Source organism: Anopheles marshallii, chromosome X, assembly GCF_943734725.1.
Source record: "Anopheles marshallii chromosome X, idAnoMarsDA_429_01, whole genome shotgun sequence".
NCBI lineage: Eukaryota > Metazoa > Arthropoda > Insecta > Diptera > Culicidae > Anopheles > Anopheles marshallii.
Genome location: NC_071325.1, coordinates 5,644,646 through 5,670,734, shown reverse-complemented (window position 1 = coordinate 5,670,734; position 26,089 = coordinate 5,644,646). Strand labels below are relative to the sequence as shown.

Below are 26,089 nucleotides of genomic sequence, written 5' to 3'. Positions count from 1 at the left end.
GAAGGTTCGGATTGGATCGAAACACGACTTACACGGCTCCGCAATCAATCAAATCAAGCCCGCAATCAACCGTGGTAAACTGTGAATCCCTCCCCCGGTTTTTTTTTGTTGCTGCTGCTATCCTCGTGGCGAAGAAGGGCTTTTAGTTCTTCTCCCGGCACCATTTGATTGCATCGCCAGTTTCAAAGCATTTTCCAAAAAAGCGCACACACACACACATTACACATCCACGCTCCAAACGGACCGTAACGGATGCTTGATAGCCGTAGAAGCGCCCGGAGGATGCCTTTTTCGAGGAGGGGCGTCGTGTAACAGTTTGGCTCCTTGGGAGCTCTTCGCATTCGCGTTTTGCCTGGGATCGGCTTTTAGCGTGTATCGGTCTGTAAGCTGGCTGATTATTACTGAGTATCACTTTACCTTTACCGTAGATGGGATGCTCCGCAGCCCGGCACGGGTTGGCGCAAAGGGGATGGCGAACTTTATCCAATACTTCAGCCCCCGAAGCGTGTAAATCTTTAATCACCAGCATTTAGTTATTTACGATTATTAGTTAGATTTCGGAATTTACTTACAGGTTGCCGGTTTGCCTATGGTTTGCAATTTTCGGATTCCGATGTGTTGAAACTTTAAGCTGATGTGACTTCAATGACCTTTGAGCGGTCCCCTGCCTGATAGTGATGCGCTGGTGGAACATGTCTGCATAGATGTTTTAATTATTATTTTTATCTTGACATAGCGAACTCATTCGTTAACGAGTTATTAAGAATTCAAAGTTAAGATCCCGCTCTGCTCACCACACATCGGCACACATTCTATCCCGGTTCTGTAAAGTACACCGTGCCAGTCGCGCCGTGTCTTTTAGTGCTAATTAATGCACATTTATTTTATCCGCCTCGCACCGACTGTCTTAATTGCACGTAACAAGCACTCGGTGAGCAACTACGAAATTCAAAGCGAACTTCAATTATGAATCAAAAATGTAGCAAAAACCGAATGTGCGCGGTTAGACAACCGTGTCGCGTTACTTGACACAGTTTGGCCCGGTTTGTCACGACTTTTGCACGGGGCCGTGCTACGGTGGGGCTGCCGCTAGCGTTCCACCGCGGCCCCCCTTTTGACGCGGGATGTGGTTTGATTGCCGAATCTAAATGACGTTATTAGTTTTGATGCTTTCGGAACCAGGGGCAAATTTTCTTCCCGATGCGCTTTGCTGTGTAGCGTACGATTTGTTCGTCGATGGATGATGCCGCGGTTTGAAGCTGCGCACGAGATTGCGTGGCTGCGTGTCGTACAGTGTTTGCGAGCACACCACAAACTAGCTGCAATGGGTTTGTAATGAAGCTGGATGCGGTCCTGCTCGGTACGATGCTAACATGCTACGTTGATGGCGGTTTGCTTTCACTAGCGGTTCAGCTTTATTTGCACAAAATAGAAAACTATTCAATTTTTATGGAAAAATCATAAAAATAACGATTAGAAGTTTATAAAATGTAACCTTAAGCTTGAATCGACCACTGACTATTTCCATTTGTTGATAATGTCATGGTGAATTCATAACTTTAGGCGTTTTGCTAGAGTTATTCAAACAAGCGCCTGAAGGTATGCAAGATATTTGCAAAATGCCATTTATAATTTTCAGAACGATGTCAATAGCTTCAACTTTTGAAATGATAACATACAGTACTCACAATTGCGCTGTTGAGCACAAAAGAATTTCCCTTTTTTTTTAAATAAAGCAAAAACCCTTTGCTGGTTCCAACTCTTCCCTTTACACTTCTCATCGCTGGATGCGCTACGCCTGAATGTATGTAATATATATATTTTTTTATCTACCCCGTCACTCGTTCAGGGTTTGTCGTCTACCGGAGTTACCGTTGATGGGCTCCAGAAAAACGGGTCTGACAATACATCGGAAGAGCATCAGAAAACGGAATGTAAAAACTAGTGACAGCATACATTTAGGCGCTGTGCGCAGCAAAATTCCACCGAAGGGAATAACACATTTGTACCGTTTTTTTTTAACAAGGGGCGATCTTATCGTGCATATTGTGTGTTTTTTTGCGTTTTGACATTCGGTTTGCTTGCGTTGTTTGTCTAATTATGCAATCTGCAATAGCGAAAATGTCTGGTACCAGAACTGTCACATGGGAACATTTCATGCTCTAGGGGCATCCTTGTTTTTTTTTTGTGGTCACATCTAGTTAATACAAGTAAATTTTTTCTTCTGTCGAACACATTTAGCATCATATTGTCTAGAGGGCAACAAATATGGGGCAACACGTTTTTATCAATCATTTTAATGCCGAGGGCGGACATTAAAAAAAAAAAAAACCCCAGCGTGATCACGCAACCGGTAAGCGAACCGGGCAACGTGGATGGTAAATAATGATGGTCTCGCAAATTGCATACTATTAGGCGGATTATATTAATATGCAATGTTGTGCTATTGCATTGCACAGGTTTGGAAATGATCCATTTGATGCGTTTCCCATGCCCACTAAGGACGAATGGCTGCAACCCATCGAACACCTCGTAATGGAAACGAGCGCAACGGCAGCAAATGGATGAGATAAAATTGCAAACTGGGACACAGTTTTTAATGAATAAAATAACTTTATGTATCGGCTGGACCGTTCAATCATCGGAATTGAGCTATAAAAGCATCTACTTTATTAGTCGGCACGGGGCAGTATTTGCTGCTGGGTTGGATGTGATAATTGTTTTTAAACAACCGATGACAAACCGTTTGGGTGGCGTTTACTTTGATGTGGGAGGTTTGAATCATTAGAATATCTTGTTTACCACCAATTGGCAAGGGAAATTGCTTTTTTTTTTATGTGTGTGATCTCCTTCCTGCCCTTGCATCCATCGCCCACACAGGGAATGGTAAATCATTTCCATAAAATTATCACCACACCAATGGAATGTTCCGCATCCGTACAAATCATACATGTTAACAAGCGAAATTGTTGATTTGATGGATTATGGTTGAAAAGGAGGAGAAAAAAAAAACAAATGTGTGAAAGTCTCGCCCGACATATTTTACACCGAAAACTGCTAGATTATGGCAAAGAAATAAAACGAAACGAAAAACCAGGAGATCTTCTAACCACGGTTGCCCATTTTACTGTGCGAAAAGCCGTAAAAGAATCGTTGAGACATATCAGTAAAAACCACCGCACCGCAACCCGACGGCATGATTTGATTTGTCCGCTGCAGCAATCAGTGCGAACCGTTCACGAACGGCGCTTGGGATGGGCTAGCTGTACCGAACGCTATCGCCAAGCGTCATAAATGTTCGATTGGTCCGATTGGCTGGAGTGGTGGAGCGTATTTGCCTGCGCGCAACAACAGCTAAAAAAAAAAGAAGGATCTACACACCGACGCACACGCACACCGTCGTGTTGGGCAAAGAACAAAACCCCACGCCGAGCAGTCATCAATCTTCCATTTTGATGCTTTTATAGTCTCCTAAATTTTTATTCAAATGGAAACTAATCATCATCAACGGAGGTTTCGCTTTTTACGAGGTACAAAATTGGAGTCTACCGAAAAAGCACACACACACACAATGGGTGGAAGGGCGTATTCTGGCGGATAGCGTTAAGCGCTTGGCAACAGTATTACGATGGCTGCTGCAACCGCAAATCGCTAGAGTTTGGTGGAAAAATCTACGAATGCTGTTTGCTTCGTGCTGCGATGCTGATTTCGTGGGAGGAAACCGTTGAAACAGCGGTATTAGGTGTTCGATGAAGTTCTGATTGAAAATTATGCAATACTATACACTGCCGATCAATACTGGTATGCAGTATGGGACGACAGCAACAATTTGAAAAATTATTATTGTTAGATACATTTTTAATATTTACGTTTGATCGCATTTTTAGAAATTGCTCGAATTTTAATCGAATATTAAAAAAGAAATTTTGTATTTTGTTGAAAAATGTTACCAAATTAAAAAAAAAACATAAAAAATGTCATTTATCTATCAAAGCGATGCAAAGCGCCTAAAAGTATGCAATAAGCTTGACGGTTTGCTATTTTCTGAAGAGATTTATCGTTCTTGTATATTAAGATCGACTATTGGAGAGGAAAATCAACAAACTTACTGCAACAAGGTGAAAATTTTGTCGGTAGTCTAATTATTTAGACAAACAAACTGACTGTTAGTTCTTTCGCGCCTAGAAGTATGCAACCGGTTTGTCAAATTGTCGTTTTTGAAAGAGATTTACTTTCTTCGTACATTTGAATTACGTAAGGAGAAGAAAAATTAACACATACCCCATAGCAAGGTGCGAAATCATTCGATAATCTATCTATAATCGACATCCAGTGACGGTTTCTTGCGAAAACGTCCAAACCCGGCAACGCGTCGGCGGGTGCGAGCGTCGCGCGCTTTTCCACCGTGTGGATTAAAATGAGAATTTTCGCAAGAACACCAGCAGGCATTAACCTCGCCGTCCGTGCGCGCCCGCGTGATCCAATCGGAATTGATAATGATTAATGCCTGCAAAAGAAATGGGATTAATAACGCTGCCATTAGCAACATTTCGAAGCTTCCGGACGCCGTTTTGTATATGAGTAGCGTTTGAAGTCACCCCGCCCAGCAACCGCAATCCGGTGTGCTCGTGGGCTACTGTGCCAATGTGTGTATGTGTGTGGGTGGGTGGGTTGGCAAGTATGCAGAACGCTGAGCGTGAGCGGAATCCTAACGCGGTCGCTTTACATCCCACATCCCGCGAGGTTTCCCGCGTGACTGGCTGGCTTTTTAAATGCCTTACCTGTACCTTACGCCTGTTCCGCGTAACGCACTGCTACGGCTTAGCGAAATCCGCTCCATCGTCGTAAGCTTGGGCTGAGCTGCTTTATTGCATCGCTTTTTTTTATTGTTCGTTCATCCGCCAGCACCGGATGTGGCACGCGGCACCGGCCCCGGGACGCATGGAAATGTTTTCGTGCCAGTGGGGAAGGTAGAGTGGATGGTTTAAGAGGAGGAGGGGGGGGGGGGGGGGCAATTGTGGAAATCCTGAAATCCGCCCAGTACGGTGTGATACAGCCGGACGGGGAATGGGAATGGCACGTACTGCACATACATACACGAGTTCGATGGAGCGATAAAATCTTAAGAGGCAAGGGCATGATCTAATCGCCCGAAGGGCGTGATGCAATCGGTCGGTGGGAAAAGGAAAAAAAAACGCCAGAAGAAAAGCAAGGCAAAAGGTAAAAATTGAACGCAAGCAAAAAACAACATCATTTCGGGAAAGCATTCGGCGAGGAAATAAAAAAAAAAGGTAAAACCCGGCACCGGATATTCGATCCAGCCTGCCTGGAGGACTCGACTCTGTCCCTAATTGCCCCGGATGTGCTTTATTGGGAACGACCCGATTTTTCCAACGGCGATAATGGCAAACAAGTGGTCGGGATGTTACGCCGCTGCCGTACCGTGGGATGTCCTGGCTGCGGTAATCGGGCAAGGGGTGAGCGTAGAGAGCGCAAAGGTAGAAAAAGGTGAAAGAGGGAAAAACAAAACAAAAAACCCTGTACCGGCTGTTTGCCGTGTTCGGTTTGACCGTCGCCTGACAATCTCGGAGATGTTACTAAGCTACTCAGTGGATCGATTTATCGATTACACACGGTCGTAAAAACACTGTGACCAGCAAAAACCAGCCAAAAGCAGCCCGTCGCCAATTATGGGAAACCCTACCGTGCCCAACCTGTACCACCGGAAAAGCGTCCGCCCAAGCAAGGGGGCAAAGGGGGCAGCGGGAAGTAGGGAATGGCAGGGATGATAGGAGTGCGGTGGAGTGCCGTGTACAGTTCCCCTGAGATGGTTTGCGGTATTTTATGTTAGAAAAGATAGGTACAGTGTGAAGAATGTTGGGAAGACGATGGGGAAAGGGAAGGTGAACGAGAGGGTTGATGTGGTTGGAAAGAAAGGAGTGTGGACTACACAGCATAAAAAAACACACCTTCCACCTGGGAAAGAAGCATAAATTCGAGCAAAGGCAGTGCAGGGAGAGTTTGGTCCGGTCCTGGTAGCCAGTGCTTCTTAGAAGATTGTATGCGTTACCTTGATGAGGAATCTGCCATACTTAATGCATGAAAGCTTGCTTTCTTCGAATTTGCAAAGTTTTTCACAAACAACTGTCTAGCGAAAGGTTTGAAAATTGTGAAATTGCTGGTAGGCGGCAATATTATTTTCCGCATGAAAAAGAATCAACTAAAATTTCCCATAATTTCCATTTTAATTAATTTAATTAATTATTTTCATTATTACTCGTTTGGGGAATTTTTTTATGTTTATAAAAAAATCCTAAAATTCCTGATTGACATGCGTGAAAACAAAACTGCCAAACATGGGGAAGCATCCCCGTAAATAGGCAATTGCATACATCTTGGCTGGGATTCAACGGCATTTAAATATATTTAAATATATAAAAGAACATCAATTTTTGTAATAAATAACCTAGAAAATCATTAAAATTGAACCAACACCGTAACAGCATACACGTTTCGTTACGCGGATAGCATAATTTAGGGCGTTTGTAAACAAATAGTTCACATAAAAGGGTTGCGTTTAAGCGCCTAAGGTTATGCAACACGCATGGCCACATTCGATTTGTGTTTTTTTTTACAATGATGTGTAGCAAACTTCACAACGATGCGTTACGTGTTAAACAATCGCCTAAAGTTATGCTGTGCGCAGCGCAATATACCCTCGTTAAGACATATTCGACGAAAACGCTTTCAATTGAAAGGCATTTTTACACCGTGCTGTTGCTTTGCAAACATGCAACAGATATTAAATGCACGCTGACAGGTGACGGGCAAACAAAATGATCTGTCAGTAACGGGCGAGATAAAAATGACTGCTAGTTAGCGGATTTACTGTCTACCCGATTCGATTCGAGGCCGGTCGCTTATCGTCGAGCTGAGATTGCCTACCGTCAGGCGGGGCATTGATTGATTTTCCTATTAAGCTTTTGTGCGAAATACTTCGAGTCAAACACTCGGGCATTTGGAAGCTCTGGAGTGTAGTCCAACAAAAAAAAAAAACACACACACATTTCTCCAGGAAAAGCTTCTCCATCACCCTACGCGCACAGGTACCCGCCGTACCGTCTGTGGATGATTGATTTGTAGGCTAGGTTAGTGTAAACCCATGCCGTCGTTGGCAGGTGTGTGTGTGTGTGTGCGTGTGGGTGACTGGGGCGGCATGGCCCGGCTGGATGCCGTCCATATATTTGTCAAATGAAGCGGACGACCCCGGGGGGCTCTCGAGCAAATCGAAAACGGCAGTAAGGCAAAACTGGCCGATACGATCGATACGTTTCGATTCGGTGCTGGGTGGGGGGGTGTGTGGGCGTTGCGGGGTTGTTGATTTGTGCAAAATGATTTCAATAACTGTCAAACGAGTCCATTTGATGGATGACCGGTTTTTGGGGGCGAACCGGTCTCCGGACACCGATTCCATTCCCTATTTTTCGTGCGACTGTCATCATGTTTGTTAGCCCCTGCATGTATGCAGATGAACCACCAGCACCGCTGAAGCGATGGGAGCGGAAGGGCGGGGTTGGGTAGGCGGTACGGGGTGTGGTTCGGTGTGCAAGTGCAAGAAGATGACCGACCTCTGCCGACATGTTTACGAACTTCAGATGGTACGGGCACATCAATAATTCACTTAGGGCAAATTGTATCGCTGCCTGTCAGTCGGTCCCGGGCTTTGTCTCCTGCACGCTTTTATTTATTCATCCGTTCCGAATGGACGACGGTGCTGATGCTGGTTTTCTCGCTGCGCTTGGCAGAAAAGTATAATGCTGGCAAAAAAGGATAGAACAAAGCGAAGAAAATGGGAAGGGAAACGGGCCCGAGTACGCCCCATCCACCCCCAACTCCTGGCACGGCGAAGATACTGGCTACACACTGCTAGCTGCTCGCTGATGTATGCATTCGCTGTGCCATTCCGATGGAAATTCATCTGCTTTGCACCGCTACTTGGCTCCCACGGGCGCACCCGTGCGGGCAGTGTGTGTGTGTCCCGCCCGTGGGGTTCTACGGCGGGGTGGTTTTGTTTTGCAAAAAAGCATCCACATGTCCTCGCCCAGCGTGGTGCGGTGCTTGCAAAAGGATACACGGTCGCGTGGTGTTGTAATGCAAATACCGTATCGAAAAGCGATTCGCAACCATGCGAGGTATTCCCGGATAGTCTCGGCAAATACAGCTGGTGTGTAATATTCTTTCCATCCCCCCCACCCCCCACCCCCCCTTCTCCGTTCGCATATGCATGAGGGTCGAAGGGATTCGAAGAAATGGTGCCGACTGTCCCGGCCGTGTGCCTTATGCAACTTGGTTTCCACACTGTCGCAGCAAAACCCCGGGTGGAAGCCAGCCGATTTGCGAAAACAGCGCCCCGACATGGTGACATTAGAATGAAAATACAGCAAAAAAACCCCTCCCCCCACCGGGCGACTCGCGTTCGTCCAAATTGCTTCATTTTTTTTTCTCCCCTCACCGGTGAAGGCGTGAGCGCACCGAATGCGCGGAGCGGCCTGTGGACAAATTAAATCCCCAAACCGCCTGGACCGCGGCAACTTTTGGGCCCAGTCCGCTGTCCAAACTAAACATCGCCCAAATGGAGACGTCAGCCAGGGCAAACCAGGGAGGAAAATTCGCGTTACGCGAAAGCGTAGACGGCGAACCGGAAACTCGGTCACCACTTAACCTGCGCTTAAGCGAGCGCATAAACTGCTCAAATTGTTAAATTAGAGCTAATGGAAAGCTGTGCGGGACTTTGCAGCACTTAATTGGATCACTCCGGGCAATGAGGATGATGGTGGCAGACGCAACGAAGACGCCGGACGCGGTACACCTACACGGGGACAGCGCGGAAACAGCACCAAGCTAAACGACACCGAAACGGGACAAATGATTCTCGGAACGTATCAATGTGCGCTTGTGTGTTGTTATGGCCACGCAAGGCACAGTGCTAGAGGTGGCCACCTAACGATGGTCACTAATAGGGATTCTGAGTAATTTCTGTACTTCTCCGAGTCTGCCGATCTGTATCGCACCACAGCGCACAGCATCGTTGGCGTGTGTAGCGGCCTGGGCGTTTCGAATTGTTCGGTGCTGTTCGGCTAGACTTGACAGTGCAATCGCTCGGTTTTGAAGATGCTTCTTTTTACGGAGGTTTTGGAGAGGCAAACCAGTTTATTGCCAGAGTCCAATGCAGCTTACGAATCAACGAATGTCTTCGCTACCTTTTGTACGGTTCAGCAATAAAAGACATTCGCCAAGCGGGGAAAAGTGATTTGTTGTGATTCTTTCTAGCACACCGCGCACACACCGTCGCCTTACGTGTTGAACGACAGTTCAGCTGCACATCAAGTGGAAAGTTTTCGCTGCACATACCTGCTGCTCACTGTTCTGCTGTCGTCTTGCTGCAAGCTGGTGTGTTGGAATACCCGTAATACCTGTTAAATATTAGGTTAGGATAAGCATTGTTGTGTTAATGCGGTGAGGTTCTCTACTGAACTTGAGTTGGAAATTTAACATCTGTTATCCGACAGATCTAGTGTAGAATGATTCATCAGTCACAAAGAATACAGGAAACAAATGAATGACTTTGAATCTCTACTTTAAAGATATGCGACTCTTATTAGCTTTTATTATTCATGAGTATCTGTTAATTTTTGGATTTACTACCCTCGACTTAATTGGACTTCGAAATCTCAGTCTAACAGTATATAATTATTCCAACTTTTTGGAAGATCTTTACACAAAGTTTAATTGCAGAAGCTAATTCAACTGTAAAATCAAGAAACTCTAGAGATTCTTGAGGCTTCAGCTAGTCGCCAGAGATTTTTCAAGGCTCGTGAATTTCCGGAGGATCTCGAAATTTTGGAAGTCTGTTAGTCATCATAGATTCTTGAATCTTCAGACATTCGTGCATGTTTTGGAGAGTTGATTGAAGTTTAATTGCTGAAGGTGAAACAATTCTAAGATCAAGAACCCTTAGAGATTTGCAATATTTCAACTTTTCTAAAGAGATTTTTCATGATTCGTGAATTTTCGGAGGATCTCGAATCTTTGGAGTTTCAAATATCTTCAGAGATTCTTCACATTTCAGAGGATCTTGATTCGTCAGACATTCAAGCATATTTTGAGATGCGTCAACTCTTCGAATGACTCGTCACTGCAGATTAATCTGTTGACAAGCTCCTTCGTACGGGTAATTCTTCGTGCCAAAAGCGACATCTAGGAGCAACTAGAGTCCCGACCCTTGATCACTCGTTATAGTTTCGACAGCACACTATCGCAGCGTGCAACTCGTATACGACACCTTTGTTTACATTAATTAAAATATTGAAATTAGATACTGTAACGAGTAAGTACGGGGTCACTACACAAAAAAAAAGAAACTTAATTACAGCCTATCAGCTTCAATTTAATTCAGAACAAACCTCAAAACATCACTTCGACACACACACGTAGGGGTCACAGCCGAACACCAGCAATGACTCGGTTAGGTTCAACAACTAGCCAATTAATCGTTTCATTTTTGTTTTGCGTGTGTGTGTGTATTTTTTTGTTGTTGTTGCTGTTTGGTTAGCACATGTTTATTCTCCACTTACTCACCTTACATTCATATTTACCCCGCCCATACGCATCCTTCCCAACTATCCTCACGCCACTACCAAACACAGCCAAACGGTTGGCTCCAATCCAATAAAAACACAGTTCGACCTGCCACCACTGCACGGGTCCCGCCGGTCCAGCACGTCCAGCGAGCCGTAGTTCAATTAAGATCAAATTAATTATCAAGAGTTTCATTTGATTCTACAGTTTGTGGGAGAGTTGTGGGTGTGGGGTTTCGGGTGTGTGTGAGTGTGTTTTTTTGTTGTTCTCTCCCAACACTGGCGCAATTCATTATTCATGCCAGCTGCTGGGCAAAACACAACCCAAAGCCGGGATGTGTTCCGTTTTTTTTGTTTACAGTCCGTTGGCCGATTTTGGGGCGCAACTGGCGTGCTGGATGAGTTCTTCCCCGGGTTTTGTCTGGCGTTTAAGTTAAGCGCTTCTCCATCACGCCGTTCCCAAGCAAGGGTATCGAGTAAGGGTCACGAATCACAAGGGATGTCATTTTTTTAGGGGTGGAATTGAAGAGGAGGAGAAGGGGGGGGAGGGGGGGGGGGAGGTTATTATTAGTGGAAGAGATAGGTCCACCAGGCAAGTAATTTTAGAAGTGAACTTTTAATTTTTACCCACCAGTGTGCGGTTCTCCCTCACACAGGGTAAGGTTTTTCACCCCGATTTGTAGCAAAAAATCAATATGCACAATCACATCGATGTACAACCACCTTCCGTTAGTGTACAACAGTGTGTGTTTGTGTGTGTTTCGGAAAGAGAGTGCGACGAGTGATTCATGGGATTCATTATTTATAAAGCCTTTGATTTTATTCATAACCAGCCCAGATGAAGGTGTCGGTGCATGATGAGTGCCCCGGTAAAGCAGTCGGCACTGTACGTTACTTACATACGCCCCTCGGCTACTGTTTGTGTTCTACTTTTGCAGGATCAAAGCTTGGCGTACGGTGGACAACGCCTGGTACCGGCCTGCATCGGCTAGGGTCGACCGTCCGGTCTGTTATGACCTCCGCTCCGGAAAGGGCAGTCGTGAAGCTGTTTCTCCGAGCTCGCAAAATTGGACGACAAACTGAAGTGTTAACAAAAAAAAAAACAGACCAGGAAAAGCACACACACACACAGAACCAAAAAAAGCAACAAAAATCTCTCCCACACAGATACACCACCACAAACATGTGTACTGTGTAGGTACACGGTATGGTTCGGTTTCGGAAAATCGGTGGTAAACTGTTGAGTCGTTGCGTTGGCTTGCGCTCGGGCGAGCGTTTCCCGTAGTGTCCGAGAACCGGGACGTCCTGTATGTAGATGTGCAACCGGATGGTGGCAATGAGTGCCACCCCACACGCCCCATTGCCCCATCAGGCACGGGGTTGGAAAATCAGCGCATGGTGATGGTGGTGGTAGCGGTGGTGAAAGTGTTTCTATCATCTAGAGGACAAGAACAAATATTTACCCTTCGCCTGCGACCCCGAGCGCTTTAGTGTGTGTGTGTGTGGTTGGTGTTCCGTACATTAGGGCATTCTGTCGGGCGGGTTTGCAGCAATTCGGGCGTTGTGTTCTCGCACCGGAACTCGCACCAAAAAGCGGAAACAGTTTGCGACGGTTCGTGCTGCTAGGGACCGGCACGTAGCAGCCGCACCCGGAGAACGCACACCATGCCCGGGACGGGCGACTCGGCAAGGGTCAGCGCGTCGATCACGAAGCAACGAAACGGACAGGCAAAAAGAGCACTAGCGCCGGACCAGACCATCTACAGTGAACATGCATTAAGTGGTGCGCCGCTGTGAAGTTGGTGCCGAAACACCGTCCCAGGCACACTGGTGGCAAGTGATTGAAACTAAGGCACGTGGACACCAGTAGCGGTAGAAACGATCTAGCAATAACAACAACAAAACCCATCATATTCCGTGCTGTGAGCGCATACCTATTACAACGGACACACGGCGCGACGTGAGCAGAAGTGAAAATGTTATGCGCTCGGTTTAAAATCGTCCTCTGCCTTATACAGCTGCTGGCAATGAAAGGTAAGTGCTGGATGGTGGCCAGCAAATGGTCCCACTCGTGAGGGAGCTTTTTTTTTCTTGTGCTGGAAGGGATGTACGATTTTGCTTCTGCAATACCACGCCAAACACAGATATGACTGACGCAAATCGGGTTGCATCGGATGGTTTTTTTTCTTCGCTCTCTCTCCCTTCTGCTCGTTGCTTGTTCCGATGCGTTTTTTTGTGCTGCACATTGCACATCGTTCTCGATTTATTAGGCCATCGTTTTCGGACTCGATTCGGGGACCGTTTGGGTACCGGGATCTTCCACCATCGTCTGAAGAAGGCGAAAATTCTCGAAACACCCGACTGTCACTTTTCGATTGCGAGTGCATCAGAGCTGCCTTTTGTTTTGTTTTTTTTTGCTCTTCTGCTGGTTGTGTTTTGTTTCGGAATGATGTTGCTGCTGCCGAAAGGTACGCCGGCACGAACTTTCGGAATGTGAAGTTTTGCCGGAGTTTAACTTGCTCTGCACGATTCCCAGCACCGCTGAGTGTTCGTGCTGGTAAAGATCAATGTGTACGAGCTGCTGCCCCGGTGTACATTACCCCCGATGTCCGGTTTGCGACGAGGTCCGTGCTGGGCGAAGTTTTGCTTTTCACTCCATCCCTGCAGTATGGAAACAATAGTTTCGCCCGACAATGATACGAATCGAAATGGCTATTCATTACGGTGGTGTGTGATTGACTGGTGCGGTGTGCGGTCTTATTTGCTGTGACTGGTGATTTTGAATTTGATATTTCTTCTTTTTTTTATATTCGAAGAGTTCCTGAGCTTTGGTGTTGCTTTTGGAAATTGCACAGAAGGATATATGTCGCGAAACTCTTTGCACAGGAGTGGAATTTCTGGGCTGTATGAAATGCCTTACTGTTCTTTGTGTGATTTCCTATTTCGTCTCAGGTTTTAACGCAATTTCTTCTTGGTGTGACGATCTGATAGGAGTGCTCTGTTTGGTGCTGGCTTATTAGAATTGACTTTTACCTTGTAGTCAGCAGTGAGTCAGTGTTACAGGGAAATGCTCCGGTTGTACCGATGCTGACGTGTGAGTGACATCTACCAGCTTCCTTGCTTAAAATTATCCCAGTATGCTACAAATCTTCACTTACTTTAAATAGTTGTGCTCTATTTGCATAGCTTTAGGCGCTTATACTACAATTTAGATGATGTGTGAGATTAAACTGAGATCAAGCCAGGGATAGTTGTAATATTGGATTGCTTTTTCCGCATTAACACAGTGGTGAGGGTTTGTGAAGGTGTCTGTGCTCGTATCAATCATACAGTGAGGTTAGATGCCTGTTGGATTTATCCTGGAAACAATTAATTAATTGCACTCGGCTTAGACCGCCTGAAGGTACTAGGATGGTCAGAGTTTTCAAGACATTATTCGACGAATAAAGAACAATTTTGAAAAAGAACATTGCAATCCTGTAGTGTTTTGTTAATTTTATTCAGATCGCTTCTCTGTTTTAACTTTGTTTTTGTGGCCGTTTTATCAGGAGGCTCTTGAGGGCTTTTCCTTACAATAGACTTTCCCGAGTAAATCACACCCCGTGGCAGGAGTGTGAGGAGGGTGACAGTTGTAGGATGGATTAAAAGTCCTTAATTTAGCTCCTTCGCCACTATTTGTGTGAGAATGATTTATATAGGCTTAGGTACTGCTAGGTTCGATGAGATATAGCTGTCAATAGGAGTTATCTGCAAATGAGCTTCGTAAGCTCTTGACGAATTAATTGCTAATATTAAGCTAAACATATAAATTGATTAAAAGGAGCGGAACCACTCATTATTGTGACGATCTGATCTCTTTAATGCTATTAATGCAACGCTTTTAATAGTAGAGTAATTGCTTGGAAAATTTGTTCAGAATTGGATTTTTTAGTACAAAGTTAGACATTAAAGATCTCCCCACGAAAGTCAACTTTAAGCACGTTGCGCGCCAATTTCAACTCCCTCTGATATTCAAATTCGTACATGTACACCGCACGCTTGTTTCGCAAGTTTTGAAGCTCAACACTGCCGGGTTATTTTCGGCACGGTACAGCAGGAAAGCGAATCTAAAACACAGTAATTAGATCGTAATTGAATAACATCTCCCTGCACAAGCTTCAATAGTAATATAACTCACCAGGCGGAGTAAAAAAAAAAGTTTGACTCATGACGCCCACTTCACCCACCACGGCGGCACGAGTGGTGCAATCAGGTCGTTCCGAAAGAAAGAAAAAAACCACACGGAGCAACCGGTACGAGCACAGTCAGCCCGGCAGCAGTACGTGTTCTTCATCCGAGTGTGTGTGTGGTTTTTTTTTTGCTGTTTTACTTCCCGATGTTGTTGTTGCCGGTTTGGGTCCGTATTTGCTTCCCAAACAGTGTGCGCCGTGCGATGGTAGAATGTTCCCATGCTGAGTCGGCCGTATTTGCCGTGTAAGCTGCCTGTACGTAATGGTACGAATATGGCCGCGTTGTTTGCATTTGCCCATACCATTTCGACAGTTTGCTGACGGGTAGTGAGTGCCAACGACGGAAGATACCCCGGCATGAGGGAAGATACACAGTTGTGCTAAAAAACAAGGCAGCAATCTGCAACGAAAGTCTCGTGCCGGTTGCGAACACGGACGGGGGAGGGAAAATATTGTAATAATATACCGAATTAACATTCTGCGTTCCCGCGCGCTTTCCGCCACTGTGGCCGTGCGCGAGGTTTTCCGAAACCCGGGGCTAGAAAGACAACCACGCCAAAAACCGAACTCCCGATCGGACGCGGACGTACGGGTGAAGCCTCGTTAGCCGTGCAGCCGTTGTGGCTGCCGGCAAGAAGCTGTCATTGCGAGTATTATTTTCCCACCAGCCACCGTCTGGGCGGGCGTGGGGTGGTACAGTGCGAGAATAAAAGAACGCGCACAAACTTCCCCCAGCGTGGCGGGGTTTCCACCGGTTTTTACACCGTGCGAGGTGTTGATGCTACATGCCTATCATCGTTTCGACGTCGTTAGCGGCAATGTACACCTCGTTCGGCATGCACAACATGCACCGTGCCACGCGGGGCGACATATTTAGCGGTCGGGAACGAAGCAGTGTCGGTGGTTCACTCCCACCAGCTTCTTGAGCGGGATGGGCGGGGGGAGTCGGGGTCGTGAGATGCGGGAGCCATCTTCACTCGAGGGCGCTTCGCGGGAAATAGTGGCCAGAAAGAAAACTACTCCACCGGGTTGCCGACAGACAGCCCGAACAGCCCGCGAGCGTGTGAATTGCCGGATGACTGCCGGGCAGTTCGTACGTACTTGGCTGAAGTGGCGGTAGAGCGCACTAGTCACTTGAACGCGTACTCGATTTACCTCGGACGAGTGCAACCGTACGGTGGCGAGTACGCTAATGAGGCTTATTAGACTATTGGGAGCTACGGGATGTTGGCAGGTGTACTGCGCCGTACTGTACATTTCTTCCATCTCCTATCGCTCTCCGGATGCGGCGTAGAATATCGGAAACATCCCATCACCATTCTTCCAGCACCTCAGACATTCGCTTCAATTCGGCATCCATCAACCATCTCCACATTCTTGGGCCGCTCTGTACCGGTGCTAATGATGGATATTCGCCAGCTCCACCGGGCGGTTTGATCTGGTCCCCTCGGCTCGGACCCGATTCCGGAGGCTTATATTAAAATTAATTGTAACGTAATTAACAATCAACGTGCGCGTGATGATGTAACCGTTTTGCAGCACCGGGCCCGTGCACTCGTTTTAATGAACCCAAAATGGATCCCCCGGCAGGCAGGGATGTCCCGTGCGCTATGCTTTTCTGGAGGATGATTGATTTTGTCGGGATTATTTCTCATCTCATTCCGGCGCGTGAGAGCCGTTCCGTGGTGCGGTGGGTTTTGGTGGGCTCACAGAGCTTAATAGAATGCTTGCGGGTGTCGTCCGCAGACCAAACCTCGTCCCCGCGAACTGCACCATAATGTTGTGTTGGGATTATGCTGGAGTTAGGAAATCTTTCCGGTCATGGCGCTTGATGGTGCTCTAGGCGGTCTGCCAGATGTTGTCTGTTAGCTGAAACCGATGCAGAGATAGAATAGTGGGTGTATCGGAAAGTATGAGCATATCCAACGTGCTTTGGTGTTATTTCTATTTGAAATATTAAAGTACCAGTTGATTTCAAACAGTTTTATTGTTATATTAATTCAGCTTAGCTGCAGTCTGTTTTTGCAATGCTAAAAAAATTCTCCTTTGAGTTGCGAAATAGTATACATTCAGGGGTATAACGTTTAAAGCTCGTGCCTAACTTTAGGCGCGGCCCCAATCACATTCCAACCGACACACATAACGCTTCGAAACTTTTAATATATTCAATAAGTGACGACACGTTTACCGTCACCGTACGATGGTTGTGCTTGCCGAACTAAGTGGTATAAAATGGCACAACAACTAATGAAAACATTAGCAAAGTTTGTAACGCTACCAGGCGGGGAATGTTTACACCAATACTTTCCAGCACACCCACAAACCGTACCAACACATCCGGGCGGACAATAGGCGTGAGTGGTAGAAAATTGCAACTCATAGGCGATAACGTACGGTAGCTGTTTCGTTATTGATTAAAAATGGGTCTCCTCCCGTACGTGTACACCACCAACTGCTGCGTGGTGGTGGTGGTGTGTGCGGAGAGAGAATTAGATTATCAGAAGTGGTTTCCGGGTGTTGGTAAAACGCCGGGCGGTAAAATTTGTCTGCCGTTCGGTGCGGTGGTGGCATTGGTTAATATTTAACAATGAAGATGTACGAAAAGGCTACGTTTCGCCGCCGCCCGGTAGCGTAGCGCACACAGAGAGCAGAGTTCAAATATTTCGCAGTGTGGGAGGCTCCCGGGAGGCTAAGATCGGTTCGGGAAATCCCGGGTTCTGTGCACAGTGACGGCTGGGTTTGGGGTGTGGGGTGTTCGGCCCGTACGGTCCGAATCGTTTGCACCAAGGAATAGCTTGGGCCCATTGTTTATGCTAATCAAATAAGGTTCTTGTTTAAGCCCGCAAAACCCAGTTAAATCGTAATCGAGCTGCCTGACTGCGTAGCAGTATGGGTGAGGTTAGCGGGAGATAGCTAAGATACTAATCGTGTCCATTTTGCCACTATTTCATTCCTCTGTTCTTATCGCTCTCTCTCTGTCTATCTCGCACTCTCTCTTTATACTACTTTTGTCTCTTCCACACAGTGTCTCACAGCGTGCTCGGGCTGGAGAGTGTACACATACAGGTACCGGTGGCGGTACTGGTCGGCACGAGTGCAACGCTTATCTGCGAGTGCGATCTGCCGGACGAGGACCTCTACTCGGTCAAGTGGTACAAAGGCAAGCACGAGTTTTTTCGCTACACCTCCAAAGAGATACCGTCGATTAAAATCTTCCCAAAGGCGGGCATCAGTGTAAATGTAAGTATCTTCAGTACAGATGCGATGTGTTCCAGTACGTAAAGATGTGCGCTCTCTCCTCCGATAGGTGAATCTTTCGAATGCGAGCCATCTGGTGCTGGTGAACGTGGAGCCGCAGAGCAGTGGCAAGTACAGCTGCGAGATAACGGAGGCGGCACCATCCTTCCACACGAAGATAGCCACGCGCTCGATGAACGTGGTCGATCTGCCGACCGGTGAGCCTCTGATCGTAGACATGAAGTCGTACTACGGTGCGGAGGAATTCCTGGAGGTTGAATGCCGTGCCGGACCGTCCCTGCCGGCACCGAAGCTGGAATGGTACGTGAACGATCTGCCGCTCCGGCAACCGCTGCAGCTACCCTCACGGTTGGAGTATGCGACCCAACCCTGGGCCCTGTCCGGTACCGCCAGCATCGCCAGCAGTAGCAAACCTAGCAACCGTAGCAGTAGGAAAAAACAATCAGCCAAGTCTTCCTTGCCACAGCACGCACCGACCGGTCCGACGATCTCCGAGCTGGAGTCGCACGAAAACGATCTGGAGGAGGGCACGGTGCGCACTGGCGCGGGTCCGGGCACGTCCCCCATCAACCGGCCACCGCCAGCGGCCGTTAGCACCACCCAGGAACCGACGGCCAACAGCAGTACATCCGGTGAGCACCGGAAAGGCGCCGCCAACAGTCGGTACGAGCTCTCCGTGTCCCGGTTGAAGTTGCTGCTCGAGCACGGACACTTCCGCAACGGCAAGCTCAAGGTAAGAGGGGGAAGAGTGGGGAAGGGGGCAGGAATGGTGAGGTATTTTCCGGGAGCTATTCTTTTCAGTGGGCCTCGCGCAACCGGAAGTGGGAATTTTGTGATGCTTCGGATTTTTTGTTGTTGCTGTTGTTTTCTTTTCGTTTGTTTTTATACTTATTCTTCGTGTCTCTGTTCTTGGTAGGTTCCGGTGCAAGCTTTTTTTTTCCCAAGACGCCTTCCGTTTGTTATTCCCACCTCCCCGTCCCCCTTCTTCTGGGGATCATCATTATTTACTCCGGATTTTTTTTTTTCGCGTTGCGCCAGTATCATCGTCGTCGCCGATGGTGGTTTTGCACAAAACGGAAGCGGATGCTTGTGTACATGGTTCAAGATTTAAGCGTTGCTTTATAAAAATTGCTACTTCAAACTGATTTCAACAACCGTGGGTTGTGGCAGGCACGGGATAAATAGTTTCTTAAGGCAGTGGATAAATAATTGATACACGTGCCGTAAGCAAAGTTGAGCGTCTTCCGGTTTTGTTTGCTCTTGTTGCTGCCCTAGGGCATTCATTAGCCTGCTCGAATTGCTCATCAGCATTGCAAAGGCAGGTGGTCGATCTCGAAGTATAAACGCAGTACTAAAAGGGCGCAGTACTGCCGAGGCCGAAGACGGCCTGCTGGTGACATATTTGGGGACACTGCTTGTTGAATTTGAATTAGCAAAAACGCTTGTAAACGGCCAAAACTTTCCAGCCGGAAAGTCTCTCACGCATGCACTGAAGTAAGTCAAACAAAAAAGAGGAGCACACTAAACAAGCATAAAACGTTCTTCTTAAGCGACGGCGCCTAAATGTATGCTAGGTATGAAGTTAGGCGTTCGATTTATCTTTTTCTCCCTCTCTGGCTAATTGGATGTTTTCGCATTCACTAATTGGATATTTTTCATCGAAAAACTAAACATTCTGCCGTTCGCATCCCTAACCGGTGCGCTTCGTGCGCCGGGATATTTTCTTGATTAAAGCGAAATGTTTTATTTACTGGCCGCCGCCTCCACTGATGGACGCGTTCCGTTTTTGGGGTGTGAGCCGTATGGCCGAGCCCTGGTTTTATGCTCGTCGCGTTTATCGGGCCACTCCGGTACACTGGTTTGTCTCGCTCGTGCCACGGGCACGCTTAAAGGCCCGCCCACGGTCACGAGCGTTCCCGGTGTCCCGGTGGCTGATTGATGTCTTGTTATCCGAAAATTAAATGCATTAATTTCATCACTAACTTTCCGCCGTGGCGTGGTGTTACGCGGCCCCTTTCCGTGGGTTTCCGGCTAAAATTATCATGTTTAGCACGTTCGTGATTTCGCGGTGCCCGGACGGACGGCCAGATGACACCGCTGCGCTGCGAAAGAACGCCACGGCGTGCTGGTGAATGGTGGGAACGGTTCCACAGGCGACAGCCAATGCGAAAAAAGGCGATAAACAAGCTGTTGACAAGGTTAGTAAGAGCGTTTAGTACTGCTTTTTTTCTATTCGTTGTGCGATGCGCATCGTATAACTTTAGGCGCGTTTGCTCTGATCTGACAGCGTTGCTTCTAGCGACGTGAGCGCTAGAAGGTATGCAATTCCGCGAGACAAAATTACTATATTCGGATGCTGTCGACGTTTCGCTAATCTGCAAAGTGAACAAAACGAAAATAATGTCACGTGGGTGATGTGCTAATGTGTGTTTGAACACATTACCGGAGTAGTGTAGTGCAATAAAGCAGGAGCACTAGCTCGAAAAGTAAATTAAATCACAAAATAAAAACCGAAACAAAACAAAGCGAAGAAAGGGAAACATAAAATACTTCGTTCTAAAAACTGAAAACAGGAACGGGAAGGAAAAATTCGCGCAGCGCAGCAATGCGAAGAGGAATAAGCGCACTCAAGCAACATCGGACGCATGAATGATTTATGAGCCGAAAGCGTTTCCTACCTCCCCCCGTCTAGTTCCCCCTCCCCGCTTCCCTTCCTTTTGCCATTGGGGTTGGCAGTGTGAGAGGTATGTTTTCTTTGATTGGAAAAGCGAGCATAAACATGGCGAGAAAGTAGGGATAAAATTTTGAACTAGAAGAAGAAGAAAAATGGCGGAGGAAACAAAAAAAAAGCAATACACGGGAGGCGAAAAGCGAATAAAGTTAGATCCGTGTGCGTGAAACGGTCCCGGAAGTGATGGAAGCAGCCGGGGTCGGACCACTGATGGTGGTGGTACGGCTCTGTATCAAACCAAAAGGAGAGCAAACACAAAAAAAAAAAAACGAAACACTGCTTTCCTTTCCAGCCCACCTGTGCTAAGGTTTTCCACGGCTAGTTTTCCCGTGGTGCCATATTTTTTTTCTTTTCTCGCTTTTATTGGCATTCTTCTACCTTGTTTGTTCCAAGGGGTCTTTCCTGCTATGCGGCACGGGGAACGGGTGTGAAAAGAGGCATGGAAGTGGGGGGGGGAGGGAGGTTGGGAGGATGAAAATTTATTTCTATAAATGTGCACCGAAGCGAGTTGCAAACATTTTCACAAAACTGTTCCTACTGTTTGCTTTTTATCCTGCGGCCACGGCCTGACCATATAGATATGGAGGACTACGGAATGTGTACGGGGGAAGAAACAACAAAACAAAAAAAAAACCGAAAGAAACTCCACTGTTTCCCCCTTTTTGGTCCAACGGTTCCTTCTGTGCCGTGTGGTTGATCAACAGGAAATGAATTATTGGAATTTTATTTGAAAATCATTCAGCAAAATGCGTACCGATGGATTTGTCTGTGTGTGTTTGTGTGTTTGTTTCGCTGTTTCGCCCGATCGACACTGTGCGTTACCCAGCTTTATACAGCCGGTGCGGTGCGGCATTGCCTACCCGGCCAGGCGCACACCAACCGGTGTGCGGTGAGGAACCGAAGCGGTGGCGGTTCGATCAATCAGAATTGTTTCGAGTTTTCGATTTGGATAGACGGTGGCACTGCGCGGTGGTATGAAGGTGGAATAGTACAGAATAAAAGTTTCCAATCCCGAGTTTTCCGAGTTTTCCGGCGTGTGGCTTCGGGATGGATTTTGCTACCCGGCCTAAGCCGTGTGCAGCCGGCCCGCAATACCATTCATTGTCGTGCCAGTTCCATGTCTGGTGCGGCGGGAAGATGTGACTAGTAAACAAGAACTACGAGGAGGTGGAGGAGATCCGGAGAACGGGGGGCAATTGCTAGACGCGGGAGGGCTAACAAAGGGCAAAAATAACAATAAATGAAGGTTTGCGTGGGGGGTTGTGTGTTGGGGGCGGATGAGTGAGCATGGGAATCGTGCTGTCGACGAGATCTGGCTTTATGCAGGTGCACGTCTCCGGTGAATGGGGAGTGGTGTGGAAAGGTGAGGGGTAGAAGGTGGAAGCAAGTGGGACGAAAAACAAGCATGTCGAAGCATTGCTGCATCGTCGTGTATAAATGGAAAGAGGAAGCAGAGGTGATGGAGGAGACGGGGGGAGAGGTGACGGGTAAAAAAGCGAGGGGGAGGGGGAGTGGGAGGATGGAGGGAGAAGGGAGTAGTGGAGGTGTGGGTGATTGGTCGAGCAAGAACGCTTCTTCCATCAACAAGTCCGTGTGCTCGGAAGCCCCGAGCGCGTTGCAGAGATGCAGGCGCTGAATGCCATCGTGCGGTCACGGTAAGGCTAACGGTGGAAAAAATAAATAGGCGAAGCAAACGGGTGCGCAGTGGTGGTGGTGGCCGCTGTAGGTCACACATTTTGATCGATTCCGTTTTTACACACAAAGCATCGCAATTCGTGGCGGGTTTTGTTATTGAAACCGGTGAAGTTGGGTAGTGCCGGGAACACGGAAAAGCTTTTTTGTCCCTTCAATGCCGCCTGCATACATGCACACCGCATTGCTTTTGTCGCACCGCCGGAAAAAGGTTCACCGCAGCACAAAACTGCAATGGAGAATAAGGGAGAGAGAAAGAGTGAGAGTTAGATAGAGTGAGAGAGAGAGAGAGAGAGAGAGAGAGAGAGACAGAGAGCGTGTGCAAGCGATAAGGAAATGGTGGAAAAAGTTAGCAAAAAGTCGAGCATGGTGAACATCGGGAAACGACAAGTGACGTTTTGATAATAAAGCCCGCCGGACGGAAGCTTCTTTTTCGCGAAAAGGTTGATACAAAACCCCGTTGCCGTACCGACGAATGGAGCGGTGGATGGGACTGGGTGTGATTTGAATTTTTCGGCAGCGAGTAGATTTTGCATCGGTTCGATACGGTGGTTCCGTGTGCTGAAGCACCACCGGAAATTACTGTCAATTGTATAGCAGATGACGAGCCGCGAGGCTGCCAGTTTCGTTCGGCACACTTTCATTGACTCTTTCCTCGTGCCATGGCACCCCTGCGGGGGTGAAAGTTTCAGCACACTTAGCGGTGATGTTGTTGTTGATGGTAGGTTTTTTGTTGGCCATCATTCGGTTGCTTTGCCCGATCCGCTTCCGACAAGATACAAAAGAAGCCCGGGGCTGTATGTAACCATCTCGCTGCCGATGAAGGTCGGTATTCGATTTTCTGTCAAAAACCGAATGGGTAGGATTTGGGTTTGAATTTATTACAAGCCATATGCAAGCGGCAAAGCTCTGTTTCGACGCCGTATGCACGCACTGTATTGGGCAGGCTGAACCGCTGCAGCTGCGAGATTAAATTTTGTTCCCGTTGCGGTGAAATAGGGATGATAGTTTATTGCTTGTTTGAGGAAACATAAAAAAAAAGATATATTTTTCAAACCCGGTTGGAAATGGATCGATAACTAATTTTTCGCTCATCGGACATGCTAACAGTGAATAAATAGCAACTATCAACATGTATGATAAATGTGTCCGCTTAACTAACCAAATTGTGTGAAGAGTAGCATACATTTAGGCGCTTTATTAGTTGTCTGTGTGATACTTTCATTATCATTTTTAAAAGGCATCAAAATGCAGATATCACGATGTAAGAATTAGAATTGACAACATTATTAGGGTTATTAGGGGCTTGCATACATTTAGGGGCGCTTGAAGTGTGCCAGTTTGCTGTTTTAATTTAAAAGCGCCTGGATGTAGGCAAATATCATATTTTAATTATTGGATTGAAATGAAGATGAGAATTCTAACCGCTTGCTGTGGTTAGAAGTAGTTATCCCTCGCACTAAAGTGCCACTTTACTCCATTGCTAAGGTGAACAGTTTATAACACCTTCAACGCAGGACGTGCATGGGGCGCGTGTGTATCGAACGTGCATTATTGATTTGATGGATTGCTAATCACGCCTTCCGGCTAACACCGGGTACGATGGAAGCGCACACAGGAGAGCAATAAGCCCATCGATATATCGATAATTGGTGGCACTTATACCGGGCCGCACCACTAAGCACCATTGTACCATGAGGCTTAAGCTGGGCAACGTTGCATCCATCCGGCAACATTCAAAACATTCCCTGCAAGACGCTGTTTAAAGTGTACCGTACATCACACCATCCATACTAACGTGTTTGTTTTGTTTCTCTTTGCGTGTTTGTGCGTGTGTGTGTTTGCATGATTATTTTAGGTGGAGTGTGCTGCCCATATCTTCGACCTGTACCGGCAGTCGACGGTGGCGATGGCGGACGAGAACTATCCCCAGGTGCGCGTGCTTTCCAACAGCGATAATGGTGTACACTTTTCCTTCATGAGCGACAAGGACGAAGGTAAGCTGGGTGGTGCCGGGGTTGCCAGTTTCCATCATCCATCATCGAGGATGTTATTATTATCCTTTTGCGCCCTGCAATAACACGTGGTCTGTGTGTTTGCGTGTGGAGGGCTTTTGAGCTTGGGTTGCCGTTCGATTCGATTTGAAACAGGATGCCAGGTTTCTCAGCTGACGAATTCCCACCTGAAGCTAGCAGCGAAGCGACCGCAACACACATCGCATCACACCGGGCGAAGCGGAAGATTGTGATGCGATGCGTTGTGCCTACCGTTCGGGCGCACGAGCAGCGGGCGGCTAATGGATGGTGTGCCATGGATTTTGGGATGGATTGTGCCAGGGCCGGTTCGTTCGGGTGGTCCAGTGCAGGCATCAGGTGCACTGTGTAACCCGACCCCGGATGCTTATGAGTCTCATCAATGTCCACCGGTTATCTCATTAGCATTGCGAGTGTTTCTTTTTGCCAAAATCTGCCAATTTGGCAAAACCCAACTTGCGCCGGGTGATTTTAGTTTTTTTCGCCAAACAGAATTCAATAACGTCTAATATGTTTGCTTCGCTCTACGTTTTTCTCTCTCATCTGCTCTCCTCCCGATAGCATCATCTTCGGCTTCCTCACGTACGCTGGTGGCGTTTCAACCAGGGACATTGGTGCGATTAGTCGGCGCTGCCGGTGAATGGCTGTTTGGCACGCTACCACTCAACACGAAGACGGTGCACGGTGACTCGATAGCGGTTGTGGACACTGGACAGCGGCACGGATTGGACCCGATCGGTCGCATCGTCTCGTACGCACTGCTGATGGGCGTTGGCTGGTTCAGCACACTGTGGTTCTTTTAGGGCAGTTCGTCACTTGACTTCTCCGTAGACACTGAAGTAGCGTGCTCTTTGCATGCCCGTACGTCCCGGTGTTGACGTTTATGCTTTCATCATTACCATTCCACCCGCCGCCCCCACCCCGCTCCATCCACCCTCTCCCATCCCGTTCCAGAGATCCTTTGCTCATCAGAAGAAAAAGGCCAGAAATCATGCCAAAGTTTGCCAACGAATTGCTGAACGAATTTATTCGCACCCCAAAACGGTAGGGCTTGGTCGTGCAACAGTGTATAATGCTACCGTGTTAGCTAGTGTGTAGTGTACCAGCTCCCGAACGGTTCTGCCCAGCTGCTTTCCCAGCCTCGCCGCAATGGCCCAAAAACCCCCACGGCGAAGTGAACAGTGATGCCCAATTCTTGTCTAGCTGAATCGTTACCCTAATCCCGCCCCGAATGTCATGTGACACACCAAATGCACACCCAGGCGAGAGGATAAAAGCGCAGCGAGTGAAACGAGTGCGGGAAGATCGGGGCAAGCAAGGCAAGGCGAGGCTTGTTTGCCAAGGAAGACGCTAGCCCAGGTCGTCGGCGAACATTATTTAGTGTGTATACTACTCGTTATCGACTGGCTGGTTCGTGTGATTCATGTTCGACGTTTCAGGCTCGTTCGAAGCAATTAGTTCCGGTACCGGGAGGGTTTTTCGTCCGAATCCTATATTCCCACCCCTCCC

The 26,089-nt window shown here is 47.4% G+C and overlaps 1 protein-coding gene across 1 annotated transcript; it reads left to right on the top strand.

Annotated features, from left to right (window-relative positions):
* The first annotated feature begins 12,613 nt into the window (after window positions 1-12,613).
* LOC128712240 (uncharacterized) lies at window positions 12,614-25,383 on the top strand. The gene is made up of 5 exons (XM_053807139.1): window positions 12,614-12,671; window positions 17,892-18,106; window positions 18,174-18,857; window positions 24,406-24,544; window positions 25,142-25,383. The coding sequence occupies exons 1-5, from the start codon at window positions 12,614-12,616 to the stop codon at window positions 25,381-25,383; spliced, it is 1,338 nt and encodes a 445-aa protein (XP_053663114.1).
* Window positions 25,384-26,089: the final 706 nt, after the last annotated feature.